The following is a 14,636-nucleotide window of genomic DNA, read 5'->3' as shown; positions in this document are numbered from 1 at the left end:
AAAAGTTTTGCCATTTTATTCAGAAAATCTAATTAGATGTTCCCAATATCTCCAGAAACAAGGTGAAGTAATTACAATTTTATGTGTAATCTGTTTCTCTTCCATTGCCTTCATAAAAACACTATTGTGATTATTTTCCACCTCTACTTGTCAAAGGTGAGAAGACAGTTCCCATTCTTTTTTATTTCCTATGACAGCATAGTCATTTCCACTTCCTTAATTACTTAGTTTAATTCCAAATACATATCCCAAAGGCAATGACTACTGTTTCAGTCCAACTTTAAATCTGCTTGGAAAACTCTGCTCTTAACAATTTTCATGTGGAATAAAATTATTTTCAGTACATAGCATAAAAGAATCACTCTCCCCAAGTTATTTGTTTTATTCAGTACAAAGTTGGGGCTATCCGTTACTCTTAACCTTTGTTCATAAACCGTATCTGCTCCACCAACAAATTTTGGTGGCTTTATCTTTAAAACTCATCCAGAATCCAACCACTTTTCACCACCTCTGCTGCTTACTGCCTTGGTATAAGCCACCAGTCTCTTGCCTGGATGACTTCAACAGCCTCCTAACTTAAATCCCTCCTTGTGGCCTAACCCCTCTTCAGTCTCTTCTCAACAAAACAGCTTATTTGCTCTCTTTCCTGTCCATTTCCCCCATTAGGATATAAGCACCCTAATGCAGGGATTATTTCTTCTGTTTTGTTCACTGCCACATTCTCAGTACCTAGAACATTGCCAAGTAGATAAACAGCATGTTAAAATATTTAATGAGGGGCTCCCGGGTGGCTCAGTAGGTTGAGCATTTGTCCAGCTCCTGGTTTCAGCTCAGGTTATATCTCAGGGTCCTGAGATATAGCCCTGCATCAGGCTCTGAGCTCAATGTGGAAGTCCCTTTCCTTCTGCTCCTCCCCCTGCACACATACCCACTCTTACTCTCTCTAAAATCAATAAATATTGGGGTGTCTGGGTGGCTCAGCTCGGTTTAAGCATCTACCTTCAGCTCAGGTCATGATCTCAGGGTCTTGGGATTGAGCCCACCATTGGGCTCCCTGCTCAGTGTGAAGTCTGCTTCTCCCTCTCCTTCTGTGCTCTCACTCTTGCTCTCTCTCAAGTAAATAAAAAAAAAATCTTTAAAAATAAATTAAAAGTAAATAAATAAATGAATAAAAATCTAAGTGAGAAAAATATTTAATGAGTATATGTATGAATAAATAAAGCATATTTCTAAAAGGAACGTTGACAAATATTATCAAAATGTTTATTAACCTGCATAAACTTTGCTAGATCTATATCTATGTTATCAATGAATTAATAATTCTATTAATAAATTAATAAAGGTTATTCTTTGTGAAATGATGATTTTCCTTTGTAATCTTTTAGTTACATATTTGGAAATAATGAGTTTATCAATATGCTTAGGATTACCAAACTAAAGTGGTTTTAGAAAATAACAGAAGAATGATTTGGGGGTGAATTATTACATTTTCCTTTTCCTCTTTGCTTTTTTTGTCCTCATCTTAGTTCATTAATGGTCCCACTAAAGTGTGTACAAGGAAACGGATGGGAGTAAAATGCATTCATGAAAGAGCTTCTATATTATCTTTTAGCACTGTTGATGGGGAAGACAACTGAAGAAGGGCGTAGCCACAAAAGAGATACTTTATGACTCTGAAGATGTCAGAGTAATCATTAGCATAGATTATTAAAAGAAAGCATGGAAAATCAAAAGTGTCCCTGTCAAAGAGTGTATGAATCTAACGTGGTATTAAAACAAAATGTTTAATGGAATGTATTATGGGTTCTTCTCCCCTTCTCCCTCAAGATGTGGAAATTTTAAACCCCTGTACTTCAAATGTAATCTTATTTGGAAACAGGATCTTTGGAGAGGTAATCAAGTTAAAATAAAGTCATCAGGGTGGGTCTTTATCCAATATGACTAGTATCCTTATATAAAGGGGAAATTTGGACATAGACACAGACAGAACAGAGGCAGGATCTGCACTAATACAGCTGCAAGCCAAGGACTGCCAGGTACTTCAGGCCACCACAAGAAGCTAGGAAGAGGCAAGGATGGATTCTACCCAGGGTGTCAGAGGGAGCATGGCTGTCTAGCCATGAGAACCTTGATATAATAAATTTCCCATCTTAAGCTGCCCAGTATGTGGTACTTTGTTATGGCAGTTTTGGCAAATGAATACAGTATCTAAATAATGTTTTATAATACCTTTCAAAAATTCTTCTAAAAAGTGAGAAGATGCTCATAGCATGCCTGAGGTCATCCAAAAGACAATATTTAAAATGTTTAGTGCCTATCCTTAATAGCCCCAAAGATCTAAGTCTGGCAGATGTTTTTTGCATATTGAAAGAGCAGCTCCATTTATAGGAACACTAAACGATGACTATTTGAGACTATTTGTTTTTCCCTAAGGACTTAGTGTTAAACCATATATTTATTTCACAGCAAATACCATAAAGATTGAATCAAGGGAATTTAAATACAAATATAACACTGTATTCCATTTGATGAAATGAGAGAAAATGTAAAATTACAAAATTTTGAAACCAATGATAATGTCAAGATTACTTACACTATCTTTTTCTAATTAAAAATCTAACTTCTGGAGCGCATGGATGGCTCAGTCGGTTAAGCAGCTGCCTTCGGCTCAGGTCATGATCCCAGGGTCCTGGGATTGAGCCCCACATCAGGCTCCCTGCTCCATGCGGAGTCTGCCTTTCCCTCTCCCTCTGCCCGTCCCCCACTTGTGCTCATGTGCATGTGTGGTCTCTCTCTCAAATAAATAAATAAAATCTTTAAAAAAATCTAAGTTCTTGTGAAAAATTTTTTTAAAAGATTTTATTAATTTATTTGACAGAGAGAGACACAGCGAGAAAGGGAACACAAGCAGGGGGAGTGGGAGAGGGAGAAGCAGGCTTCCCGCCGTGCAGGGAGCCCGATGTGGGGCTCGATCCCAGGATCCTGGGATCATGACCTGAGCCGAAGGCAGACGCTTAACGACTGAGCCACCCAGGCGCCCCTTGTGAAAATTTTTTTGAAAAACACATCTTTAAGTTGTTCTCTTTGGGGGCCATGGTGGCACTATACAATTATCATAGCCTATATATCTTGCATGAAGTTCAGGAATTTGCTAAGATAAATAAATTTTAAAATGTGAAAGAACTAACATCTTTATAACTGTCAACTTTTAAAATATTTATCCCAACATAAATTCTTTACTCAAAAATGAAGACTATTCTGTCAGATCTAAAAAATAACAGCAATTAGGTAGGAATTCCCTCAAATTCAAGTCCACCTCATCTCTGCCTTCCTCTTTCACTCCATCCCAAATTTAGGCACATCCAAACTCACCCTTCCTATTTCCTCTGGTCTCAGAGAAGGAGAGGTGTCTCTCCTTTGGTACAAATCTACATGTTCCACCTGTGCTCTTGATTTTCTCTCCCACCTTGCCTCCTTGAGAGCCTGTGTCTTTGAAACAACTTTCTTTCCCTTCTTTTGCAGTCTCTTCCCCTCTACTTAGTTCTTGATCATTCCTTTCAATAGACACACACTTAAAACTACCCTTTATTAAAACAGCTCCCACCAGATCCTATGTTCTGTTTTAGCTAATACTCTATCTCATGAACATGTAAGTACATTCAGTGTCCTAACATCCTTACCTCTCGTTTACTCACCAGTTTGCTAGAGTCTGATTTCTGTTATAACGTGGCTACTCCCTATGGTGGTCAATGATTTCCTAACTGCCAAATCAAATGGGTTTATCTCTGAGTAATTTCTCAGTCCAAAACTAGACTACTAGCTTTCCCCCAAGCCTGTTGTATTCTCTACCTTTGTGAATGATCGCAATCATTTGCTCATGTCAGAAACCTAGATGTCATTCTTGACTCCTTTTTCTCCAAGATTCTGATTAATTACTGAGTCTATTCCTACGTATCTTCCAATGTGTCTACTTTTCTCCTACTCCACCTCTAATGTTACTTGTTCCTGTTCTAATTTATGACAGAGAGAGATACAGAGAGAGACAGAGATTTTTAGGGCCAGGGTGATCATTTAATTCCTTGCCTAAGATTCTTTAATGTCTCCTACTGCCCATACCACAGTACAAGTCCTCTTAATGACTGGCCTTTGACCAATGTTACCAACCCACTCCTGGAACCATATTTTCAGGTATTCTGAACTTCCATTTCCTTTAATGTACCATGTTTTTTTCTCATCTCTCAACTTTTAAAAACATTGGTTCCTTCATGTACCAAATCCCACAGGCATTGCTTAGGCCCTAACTTAAATGTTTCTTTCTCTGAAAGCCTATTCTGATGCCTTCCTTCAGATTTCCCCTGTGGTTGGTTGTGCTTGTCATGTGCTCCCTGACACCCTGTACTTCCCCTCTCACGGCATCTACCACAACACCCTGCTGTAATTGTTTCTTCTGTGAGACTATCAGTTCCAGGATGGCATGGACAATGGGTCTATTCACTACTGTGTCCATAACCCCTAGCACCTAATAGGTCCTTAAAAAGTATTTGCTGCATAAATATCCAAAGAAACAAATGGAGCATGAGAGTATATAACACAGTGGTTAATGCCCAAACTTAAGAAGCCTGGGGTTGAAATCTGGTTTTTCATCTACTTGTTATGTGACCTTGAATTTATTAACTCTAAGCTTTGGGATCATAATCTGTAAAATGGTGAAAATAATACTTATATTTGATTCTTGTAGTGAAGATAAAATAAAAGACAAAGTTGCTGAGGCAGAGTAATTGGCACATGGTAAAAGTTCAATAAATGCAATTTAAAAATATTTTTAGCAATGAGTGATGAGATGCTAGAACTGAATCAGGACCTAACTTTGAAAAAACATTACTTGAAATCAATATGGGGCTAATTAAAAAACAAATACCTTCTTTCATTAATAGGGCAAACAGAAAAGAAAGATTCACGTATCTTCCTGAAAAGAAAATGATAGAGTCCATGTCTGATGAAACCCCATTCCTGAAAGGAATTATCAGGTATATAAAATAAATGTAACCCACTAATTTTTGTTAAAGTTACATTACATTATATTGACAATTTGTGATTTGTAATGTTTTAAATAATTACAGAAGCATAAAGGTTTCAATTTGAAAACAAAGAAGACATCAAAAAAAAAAAAAAGAACTGCTAATTATATCCACAAGTTTAGAAAATCTACATCTGTGTACTAAAAGTGGCATAAAACACATATACACAGAAGATTCTTGGGTTTTTTCCTTGCTTCAGTAGCATTTTTGTTTTAAGAAAAGGTTTTTTTTTGTTTGTTTGTTTTTTAAAACAGATTGCTTTCTTATTTGCACCCTATCTCTTCCCACAGCTGTCATAATATTTATAAAGAATTGTTATAATAGAATGGAATGCCATCAATAAAAGAGCTTATTATTTTCCTTAATTAGAAGTAAATAGTTTGTTAATTTGCAAGTGAGCAAAACAGCCAAGAACAAAATTAAAATTTTCCCATTAAAAACCCTCCCCAAATTCATCTCCATGAAAAATCATTTAAACATCTCCTAACGCACCCAAGATTGAATGATCTTAGGAGAGAACAATCTATTTTTCTACTTCTCAATTCAACATTCCAGCCCTTCAAACCTTGCAGAACCTAGCATTAAAGCGATTTCTAGATATACTCAATTTCCAAAGAAAATTTTGAGAAAATAGATACAAATTTTCTTCTAAATAATGAGTCTTTTAAATTGTCCTTTAAAATAAAAGTTTTATTCTTTTAATTTTCTTAAAAATTTTAAAGAAGGCACTGTAGTAGTAAGATATTATCACGGAATTTAGGATGAAATGGTTTACCATTCCAGTTTAAATCCACAAACATTCCCATGACTACTCTGCAAAAGCTCTCAGACAACTGAGATCCTGCCAAATATTTACAACTTACATTCTAGAAAAGTTGAAACTCTTATTTTTTTTCCTGCCAACTTAGCACTTTCCTCCTTTCTTGTTCTTAGAGATAAAATAACTTGGCACATTATGTAGCATAAGAAATAAGTGAATTAAGATTAATATCTTGGTTACTAGCATAAAAAATATTTTCGACATGGGTCATTTTCTTACCATTATTGGTAGATGTCAACAGAAAATTATATGGGAAAAAGAAGACAACCAAGGAATAAAATGCATTTTAACTATTTTAAGTGGTTTGGTTCTGAGATTATCTAAACGATTCCAAAGCACAGAGCAATGTACTACAAGGATTACCAGACAATGAAACGAAATCCCCATGCCAGGACTGAGTTTTCATCATTATATTATAAGTTTGGAAGAAATTCTCATGTACTTTAAGCCAGACCTCAGAATGAACTTTGGGCCAGTTATGGACTGAATGTTTATGTGTCCCCCAAATCCATATTGTAGTCTTAACCCTCCAGTGTGATAGTATTTGTAAGTGGGGCCTTTGCGAAGTAATTAGATGTATATGAGGTCATGAGGTGATGCCCCCATGATGGGTCTAGTGTCCTTACGAGAAGAGGAAGAGAGACAGAGTTCTCTCTCTCTCTCTGCCATGTGAGGACCCAGCCAGGAAGAGGACTCTTGCCAGGAATCGAATCTGTCAGCACCTTGATCACCTTGATCTTGGGACTTCTCAGGCTTTCAGAACTATGAGGAGTAAATGTTCTCTAAGTCCCTGGTCTACAGTATTTTGTTATAACAGCCTAAGCTGACTAACACAGGGTCTAAATTTGTTGAGTATTTGTTGGACAAAATAAACAAGAAAACATACAAACAACACATCAAACCAGACTCAGTCTGATCCAAGAAATTATAGGGTACCCAATCCTTTCAAAGCTGACAGCAATTATGTCTCCATCTTGGGGGTAGACTAGCTCTTAGTTATAGGATAAACCACTGCCTTGGTTATTTAATAAGCAAGAAGAAAGAGGGAAAGTTGGTTTCAAAAAGTTCTGGGGGATTAAAAAAAAAAACATGTTGAGACAGGTCAAATTGCTTATTTGTGGGTTATTTCTTCTAGTGAGAAATGTTTTTATCCTGAGTACTTAGGATTTCCCTGTGACTGAAAGCCTGGCTGTTGCTGATAAGTGATTGGGAGCCAAGGACCAAAAATTCATGAAGCTGCTTTCATAAAAGACTTAGTAAAACCTTGGGCCTAACATACATCTCTGTGAAGCTTAGCTGACTATGGGTGTACACGCTCACCTGCGTGCATGTGTGTACACATGCATGCCTGTTGTCCATGTCCATAAGGTGCTAGACTGATGGGACCAAGCACACTCAAGCATCACAGAATGGCTTTGGAAACAGGCCTTCCAATGGAGGCAGTTGGAAAAGTGACACAATGTCCTGATCCAGAGGCCAGATCAAAGATATGAGGTTGACCTTTTTTTCTGTTGCAAGTAAAATATTATCATTCTCACCTCAGAAGTAAGTGAGCACATTGCAATGGTGTGGGAAGTGTGTGTTGCCATTTCAGTTTGGGTGTGCCTGTAAAGGTGACCTCAGTGGGACTGTGAAGCCCTGCATGGGCAGGTTGCATGTGATTTTGTAGGGGTAGGATACAGACAGAAAGAGAAGGACAAAGATGGAATGGGGAAATTAAGATAGAGACAGAAAGGGGGTTGGGTGGAGGTATAACGGAGTAGGAGGTGGGATGGGAGAAACAGAGATAGTACAGGAATAGGAAAGAGGTAGGAGGAAGCATGAGAAAGATAGGGCTAGAAATGAAAACTCAAATAGGGATGAAGGTGGGCAAAGGATGAGAAGAGAGAGAGGAATGAGTAGGGGATCATGTGATTAGCTGCTGAGACAAATGCAGACAAACATTGACTATATAGCTATCCTAAAACTCTGCCACGGTAGGGCCATGGCTCAGATTTGATTTTTAAAATGTCTTCCAAATATAAGTGAGTCAGAAAAGGAAAAATATTCTCAAACGAATTTGAGGGTTTTAGCTATGTTTGGCAAGATACTACAATGTCAGTATAAATAAGTTCAGGAGAGCACGTATAGGTATCATTGTTCTGCTTCAGTTTTTGGTTTTCAAGATGACCCAAGAAAAAGAAATCAAAATACAGAGGAGAAAACAAACAAACAAAAATCTCTATCAAATTAAGGTTATAATGGAGCAGTTGTGGAGGTAATAAGTTTCTGGGTATTTTCAAAATGATACCCTTGATGCAAAAATGGGTGAAGTAGGGAAAACATATGGACTTTAGATTCATTTCTGGATTAAAATTTCAGCAGCACCCCTTACCAGACCTATGAAGATGTGTGCTACAAAATAACCTGTGTAAAACACTTGGCACAGTACCAGAAATTAATCATTTTTCCCCATGTGATATCCTTACTATTCTAACAAAATAAGAAAAGATAAAGACTCTTTGCTGCCCTTGTTGTATTAAAATGCACCTCTGTGTAGTACTCAGCACTGTGCTTAGAGCTATTAAGATTTATAAAAAATTACAAGAATCAGCATAGGCCTTAAAGACTTTACATGGTTGTTGGGAAGCTGAGATACACAGTACAAAACAATTTCAGCCATGGTAAACTTCTCCACCTATGCTACAGGTTCTGGAGAAGTGCTAAGATTTTGGATTCTACTTTACTAGACCAGGAAAACCAGAGCAGACAGGGGGATGGCACTGGAAGAGGGGTATAGGGGCAACCGCAACCATGCTTAGAGCATCTGCTGGGGGGCAGGCTCACTGTTTCCCATGTGGTCAGAAATGACTTCGTGAGTGAGGGGCTAGCACTACACATTAAAGGTAGGACTTAGATATTTAGATGGGAAATTACAGGGGTGAGTTTATAAAGCAGGACTAGAAAAGAGAACAGGAAAGGATGCACATTGGTAGAGCCTATTCCAGTAATCAGTTATTACATAAGTATGTAAAGTATCTTGGAGCAATGATAAAACAAAGATAAAAACATTTTTGAGGGCGCCTGGGTGGCTCAGTTGGTTAAGTGACTGCCTTCGGCCCAGGTCATGATCCTGGAGTCCCGGGATCGAGTCCCGCATCGGGCTCCCTGCTCGGCAGGGAGCCTGCTTCTCCCTCTGACCCTCCCCCCTCTCATGTGCTCTCTCTCTCTCAAATAAATAAAATCTTTAAAAAAAAAAAAAATTTTTGAAAATCAAAAGTCTTTCATATACTGTATGCCATGGCTTACATTCAGATTTTCCCTTCTTTTTAAGTATTCAGCACATAGATGTGTGTATCCCAATAACTCTAGTTTAAAAACTTTCACAAAGATATTGACTCCTATTTTTAAAAATCTGAAAAAATTAATTATAAGTTATTTTTTCCAATCAGATTAGAAAACACGGTTAAACTCAGAGTGTTAATAGTGTAAGGAAATGGGCATTCACACAAACTCTTGGTATATATTAAAAGTATAAACATGCATATCTGTTGACTATCAACCTACTTCTAGAAATTTATTCTAAGTAGAAATATGCCCAAGGACTTTCAATGTAGTATTTTATATAATATTAAACAACTGGAAACCACTTAAATGACCATCAATAGGCTACTGGCTAATTTATGATTCATAATATATAAGTAATTATATTTATAATAAAATACTATTCAGCCATTAAAATTATTATGTACCTCTGTATCTATTAACATGGAAATATATACTGAGTGAAACAGAGGCATACACAACCATTTTTGTGAAATTGTGTGTGTCTGTGTGTAGAAAAATGGTGATCAGCATGTTAGTGATGGTTATATCAGTATCGTGAGATTTACGGTGATTTCTACTTTCTTTACACTGTATAAGAGGTTTATCATTAATATTACTTACAATTAGCATGTAATCTTTTTAACAATATGAAAAAACAATAACTCTATTTTCATTTTGGAAAAAAAATAATCTTCCCCAACTAATGACAATTCTGTAGCAAAGTAATGGCCAGCTGGCACCAGCCAAGACAAGAGAAAATGAGCCCCCACCAGGGGCATTTACTGCCTTTTCACAGGGCAGATACTGGGGGCAACCACCATGTGACAGAATTCCCTTTTCATCAAGGGGCTTTTGGAAAGAGATTATAAGAGAGATAATCCCAGTTTATCCTGTGTCTAGATGCATCGTTTAGTCTTCTGTCTTTACTGGACTGTGAGCTTCTCAAGGCCTGGGAAAGTGTCTTACCAACATTTTTGTGTCTCCAAAACCTAGCTTAGACACGCAGTAAGCAGTTAATTTGTACAATGGGACTGTAATAAATCGCCATGCTTTGTTTGCTCCTGCACTATAAAAGAGGCTTTGGGGAAGTCCCTGATCAAAAACTGCTCATAGGGTTATGTCTGGTTATGTCCTATCGTCTATATTTATTTTTACAAATGTAATGTTTTTTAGTTCACATATTTTTTCATCTGCATTTATGAGACTAATTTTATTGTAATATTGCCATACTGGGATTTGTTTTCTAGTAGCATTTATGTTCAAAATCATTACAATGTACAAATACACAGTTACCCGATAACAACCTAATGTCGGTGTGGATAATCTCAGAATGATTAGTCTTTTTAGTGTCCTGCCACCATGGTTACTTTGCTATCGAAGCACCTAAGAGGGGGGTCCAGACACTGTCATGATCTACTCAGACTAAATTCTTTGCTCAAGTCAGACCACTCCTTGCTTCTTTCTGTTCCAAATAGTAACAAATGCATAAAAAAAAAAAAATTAAGCACAAAGTCTCCTTTCCATATGACATACACCTTAGTACATTAGAAATAATTGAACAAACTATTTCGATCAGAATTCACAGAATTGACATGAAGTAACTGCTCTTGATTCTAGCTATCCATTCATTTCTTCTCAGAGACAATGTTAGCAAATGTCACAGATAAGCAACACTTAAACTGATAGAACTGCCAATATCATTGATTAGTATTAGTGACAAGAGTGCCAGCAGTGTTCCTTTATTACACTTGGCATTTAATGATTTATTGGCTCCAAATAAGTAAACATAGAACTCTAGGTAGTTTGCTTTACCTTGGCCAGATGAGAGTTGATCCATTTTGTGAAAGTACGTTTTTGTACTATCTCTTGCTCATCTAGAAGAAAAAAAATGAATGAATCTAGTTAGATAACACAGTATAACATGAAGTTGTATCCCAAAAGACATTGGGTTACAAAGTCTAGAAGTAATCATAATATTATTTTATCTTCTAACCCACTTTGCCAATTGTTGTCTTGAAGGAAGTGTCAGTACAACTCCAGTTTGACTACTCCTTTAAACATTATCAGCAAATGCTTCAAAATTTTCAATATGTTAGCCCTATGTTTACCTTCATTCACTTATTGAAAGCTCACTATACAATTATACCTCAGTAAAGCTGTTTGGAAAAAGTTCACTGAGACCAACTAAGTGCCAAGTTTTATGTTAGGTGCAGAGATAGACAGAAAACAACAGGGCAATGTCTCCGCCATGGAAAATCTAGAAGGAGAGACAGACAAGCAAGGGCATATGCATAGTAGAGAATTATACGGTAATGCAGTAAGACAGAGCTGCGTATGTGAGGCATTACAGGGACTTCACCCAGATTGGATGACCTCCAAAGATCCCACCACCTCTTTTTTTTTTTTTAAATATTTTATTTATTTATTTATTTATTTGACAGAGAGAGAGCACAAGCAGGGGGAGCAGCAGAGGAAGAGGGAGAAGCAGGCTATTTTTAGACCTTTCATGATATGAATGGCCTGTTATATTGAGGATTAGATGACAACTAAATGTAGAGGAAAAAAAACATAATTTATTGGAAATTATAGAAAGTAAGTTTTAAAATGCTAAAATGACATGCTTTGGTCACAAATTTTAAAAATATTACTCCATTTTGTATGTTTTTTGACCAAGGAAAGATATAAAGGAAAAAATGAAGAATAATTTATTGTATCAAAAATGTGATCATTTTGGCAAATAAATGCTAAGTGAAACAATTAGCACAAAAGCAGCTTATTGTCACCTATAATATATAAATTCTGTGCTCTAACATAATATGACTCATAATGTTTTAAAGTCTTCATGTTTGCAGTATGGGAAGTGATAATGCAAATTTACCTTCTGGTTCCAAATGCTTTTAATTATTTCTAGTAGTGTTATTTCCCCAGCAAATCAAAGTAATTATTGATTGTTCGGTTTGAAATGACTCAGCAAGCAAATACTCTGGATGAATCTACATGTACGTAATAATCCCTTCATCAAAATTATTAATGTCTTCTTTCCCTACAGAAATATTCCTGGCAAAGTCAGAGTACTGTTTATTCTTTTTTTTAAGATTTTATTTATTTATTTGAAAGAGAGAGAGTGCAAGAGAGATCAGGAGCAGAGGGAGGGGCAAAGGGATAGGGAGAAGCAGACTCCCTGCTGAGCAGGGAGCCTGATACAGGGCTTGATCCCAGGACCCTAAGATCATGACCTGAGCCTAAGGCAGATGCTTAACTGACTGAGCCACCCAGGCACCCAGGGTACCATTTATTCTTCTGAACCATTTTTTTTTTAATTCTAGTATAATTAACATACAGTGTTATATTAGTTTCACGGATACCCAGGCACGGATATTTCTATCTCTATGTCTCTATATAGATCCTATTATATTTTAATTAAACGAATTATTATATATCATCATATGTAATATATACTTATTAACTCATTTAATTCTTGTAGCAAATCTTCAAGCAAGAAATATTATAATGCCATTTCACAAATAAGAAAACCAAGGTACGTGGAAGTTAAGCATTTTTTCCAAAGCCACCCAGTGGTAGACCCAAGTGTTCACCTCTACAAGTCAGGTTCTTACACCATTTTACTACTGCCCAAGGAGAGCTCAGAAATCATTATATTAGTCATATCAAATATTAATCATATTAAAATGATAAATTCATAGTTAAATCACCCTGAATTTGACCTCAAAATCTTTAGGTTCTATAAATAAAGTCATGTAGCAGCAGAATAATCTTAACTAATCAAGCTAGATTTGATGAAATTCAGAACTTCTATAATATATAAAATCCAATTCTAATTTTAAAATAGACTATAGGGGGGGCTCCTGGGTGGCTCAGTCATTAAGCATCTGCCTTCGGCTCAGGTCATGGTCCCAGGGTCCTGGGATCGAGCCCCACATTGGGCTCCCTGCTTGGCAGGAAGCCTGCTTCTCCCTCTCCCACTCCCCCTGCTTGTGTTCCTGCTCTTGCTATCTCTCTCTCTGTCAAATAAATAAATAAAATCTTTAAGAAAAAAATAAAATAAAATAAAATAGACTATAGGTACAGCTAGAGTATATATAAAATCTTAAACTGAATTTGAGATTATGCACAATTTTATTAATGTTGCAAGATATAAATGTTTTAAAATCTTAAATTAGCATAGTATTGTCATAAATGTAGGTAATAATCTATTGATATTACTTCCTGATTTTAAGTTGTTATATTTTTACTACTCCCACCTTTAATGAAACAATACTGCTATTATAATAGTTTCCTCTGATGATAAATCTCTGAGTTTATATTTAGACTTTGGCTAAAGGGCCTTTTTTTAAAAGTTCAAATTATGCGTTTTTTTTGTAGCATTCATTATATATGTATCTAAGTTTCAAATTCTCTACATGTTTCCTTTTATATTATGGCTGCAAAAGCAGAGTTTATTGGGTCCTAGGAGTCTACTTTTTATATCATCAGACACAGCCAACTGAATTCTAAGTAAATATTTTCTGATTTTACTTACTATATTCCCCAAATAAAGAAAAATTCCTAAAACATATCAGCAAATACTCATTTTTTTGATACAAAAATCTAAATAATTTAGCCCAGGATTTGGTAATTAAATCTGATACCAATAGCATAAAATGTTTCAGTCATGGAAGTAATATAAAACATGTGATGAATGTCTACCACATTGCATTAAAACAACATTATGAACAACAGCACTGCTTTATAAAGCTGTTGATGAAGAGCTGACCTAATCTACATGATATAGGTTTATAGTTCTTGTGAATATGTAGTTATATTTGAGAAAGCATTATTTAAGTATATTTAACTGTTAATCTTATAGTGATTTTTCTATCTTACACTTTTCAGAACAACAACATGATATGGTCTTACCAAGTGTCCACATGTATGCATGCTAAATATTTCCACTAAAATCATAAAAAGAGTAATTCATTAAGACATTTAGCTGAACATATATGTTAGTTGTAAACACAGAGAAGTTTGTCTATGTCATACATGTAAACTTAGATCTCCAGTTCTAGGACTCACAGAGAATAAGAAGTTAATCCTGTTTATAAATCTTAATCCCTAATTTCTATTAATGCAAACTAAAATCCACCTAGTTCTTAAGCCAGTCAGTTGGAGGTCATCCTTGGGTCTTTACTTATCCTCCTCCCCCACAACAAATTCATAAGGAATTGTTGTTGGTTTTATTTCCCAAATATCTCATCTCAATCAAGATCAATCTAGTGAAGACACCATCATCTTTTGGATGCCTGTTCATTTCCACCACTAGGATCTAAGTTTTAGATGAGATGGCGTGGACCACATCTGACTTACCATCACTGTCTTATTCATTATTGCTTAGTAGATGCTTAATAAGGAAATGAATGGATGCATTTGCTAAG

The 14,636-nt window shown here is 36.1% G+C and overlaps 1 protein-coding gene across 14 annotated transcripts in view; it reads right to left on the bottom strand.

Moving 5' to 3' along the window:
- SYNE1 (spectrin repeat containing nuclear envelope protein 1) overlaps positions 1-14,636 on the bottom strand; it is a 437,497-nt gene that overhangs the window by 343,019 nt on the left and 79,842 nt on the right. For all 14 annotated transcript variants that reach the window (XM_032407632.1, XM_032407640.1, XM_032407639.1 and 11 more), the window contains exon 3: positions 11,017-11,078. In XM_032407632.1, the coding sequence (XP_032263523.1) occupies positions 11,017-11,078 (62 nt within the window). The remainder of the gene's footprint in view (positions 1-11,016; positions 11,079-14,636) is intronic.

Source organism: Phoca vitulina, unplaced genomic scaffold (assembly GCF_004348235.1).
Source record: "Phoca vitulina isolate PV1807 unplaced genomic scaffold, GSC_HSeal_1.0 scaffold9, whole genome shotgun sequence".
Classification (NCBI taxonomy): Eukaryota; Metazoa; Chordata; class Mammalia; order Carnivora; family Phocidae; genus Phoca; species Phoca vitulina.
Note: the sequence above shows the minus strand (reverse complement) of the source record. Positions and strands in the feature narration are given on the sequence as shown.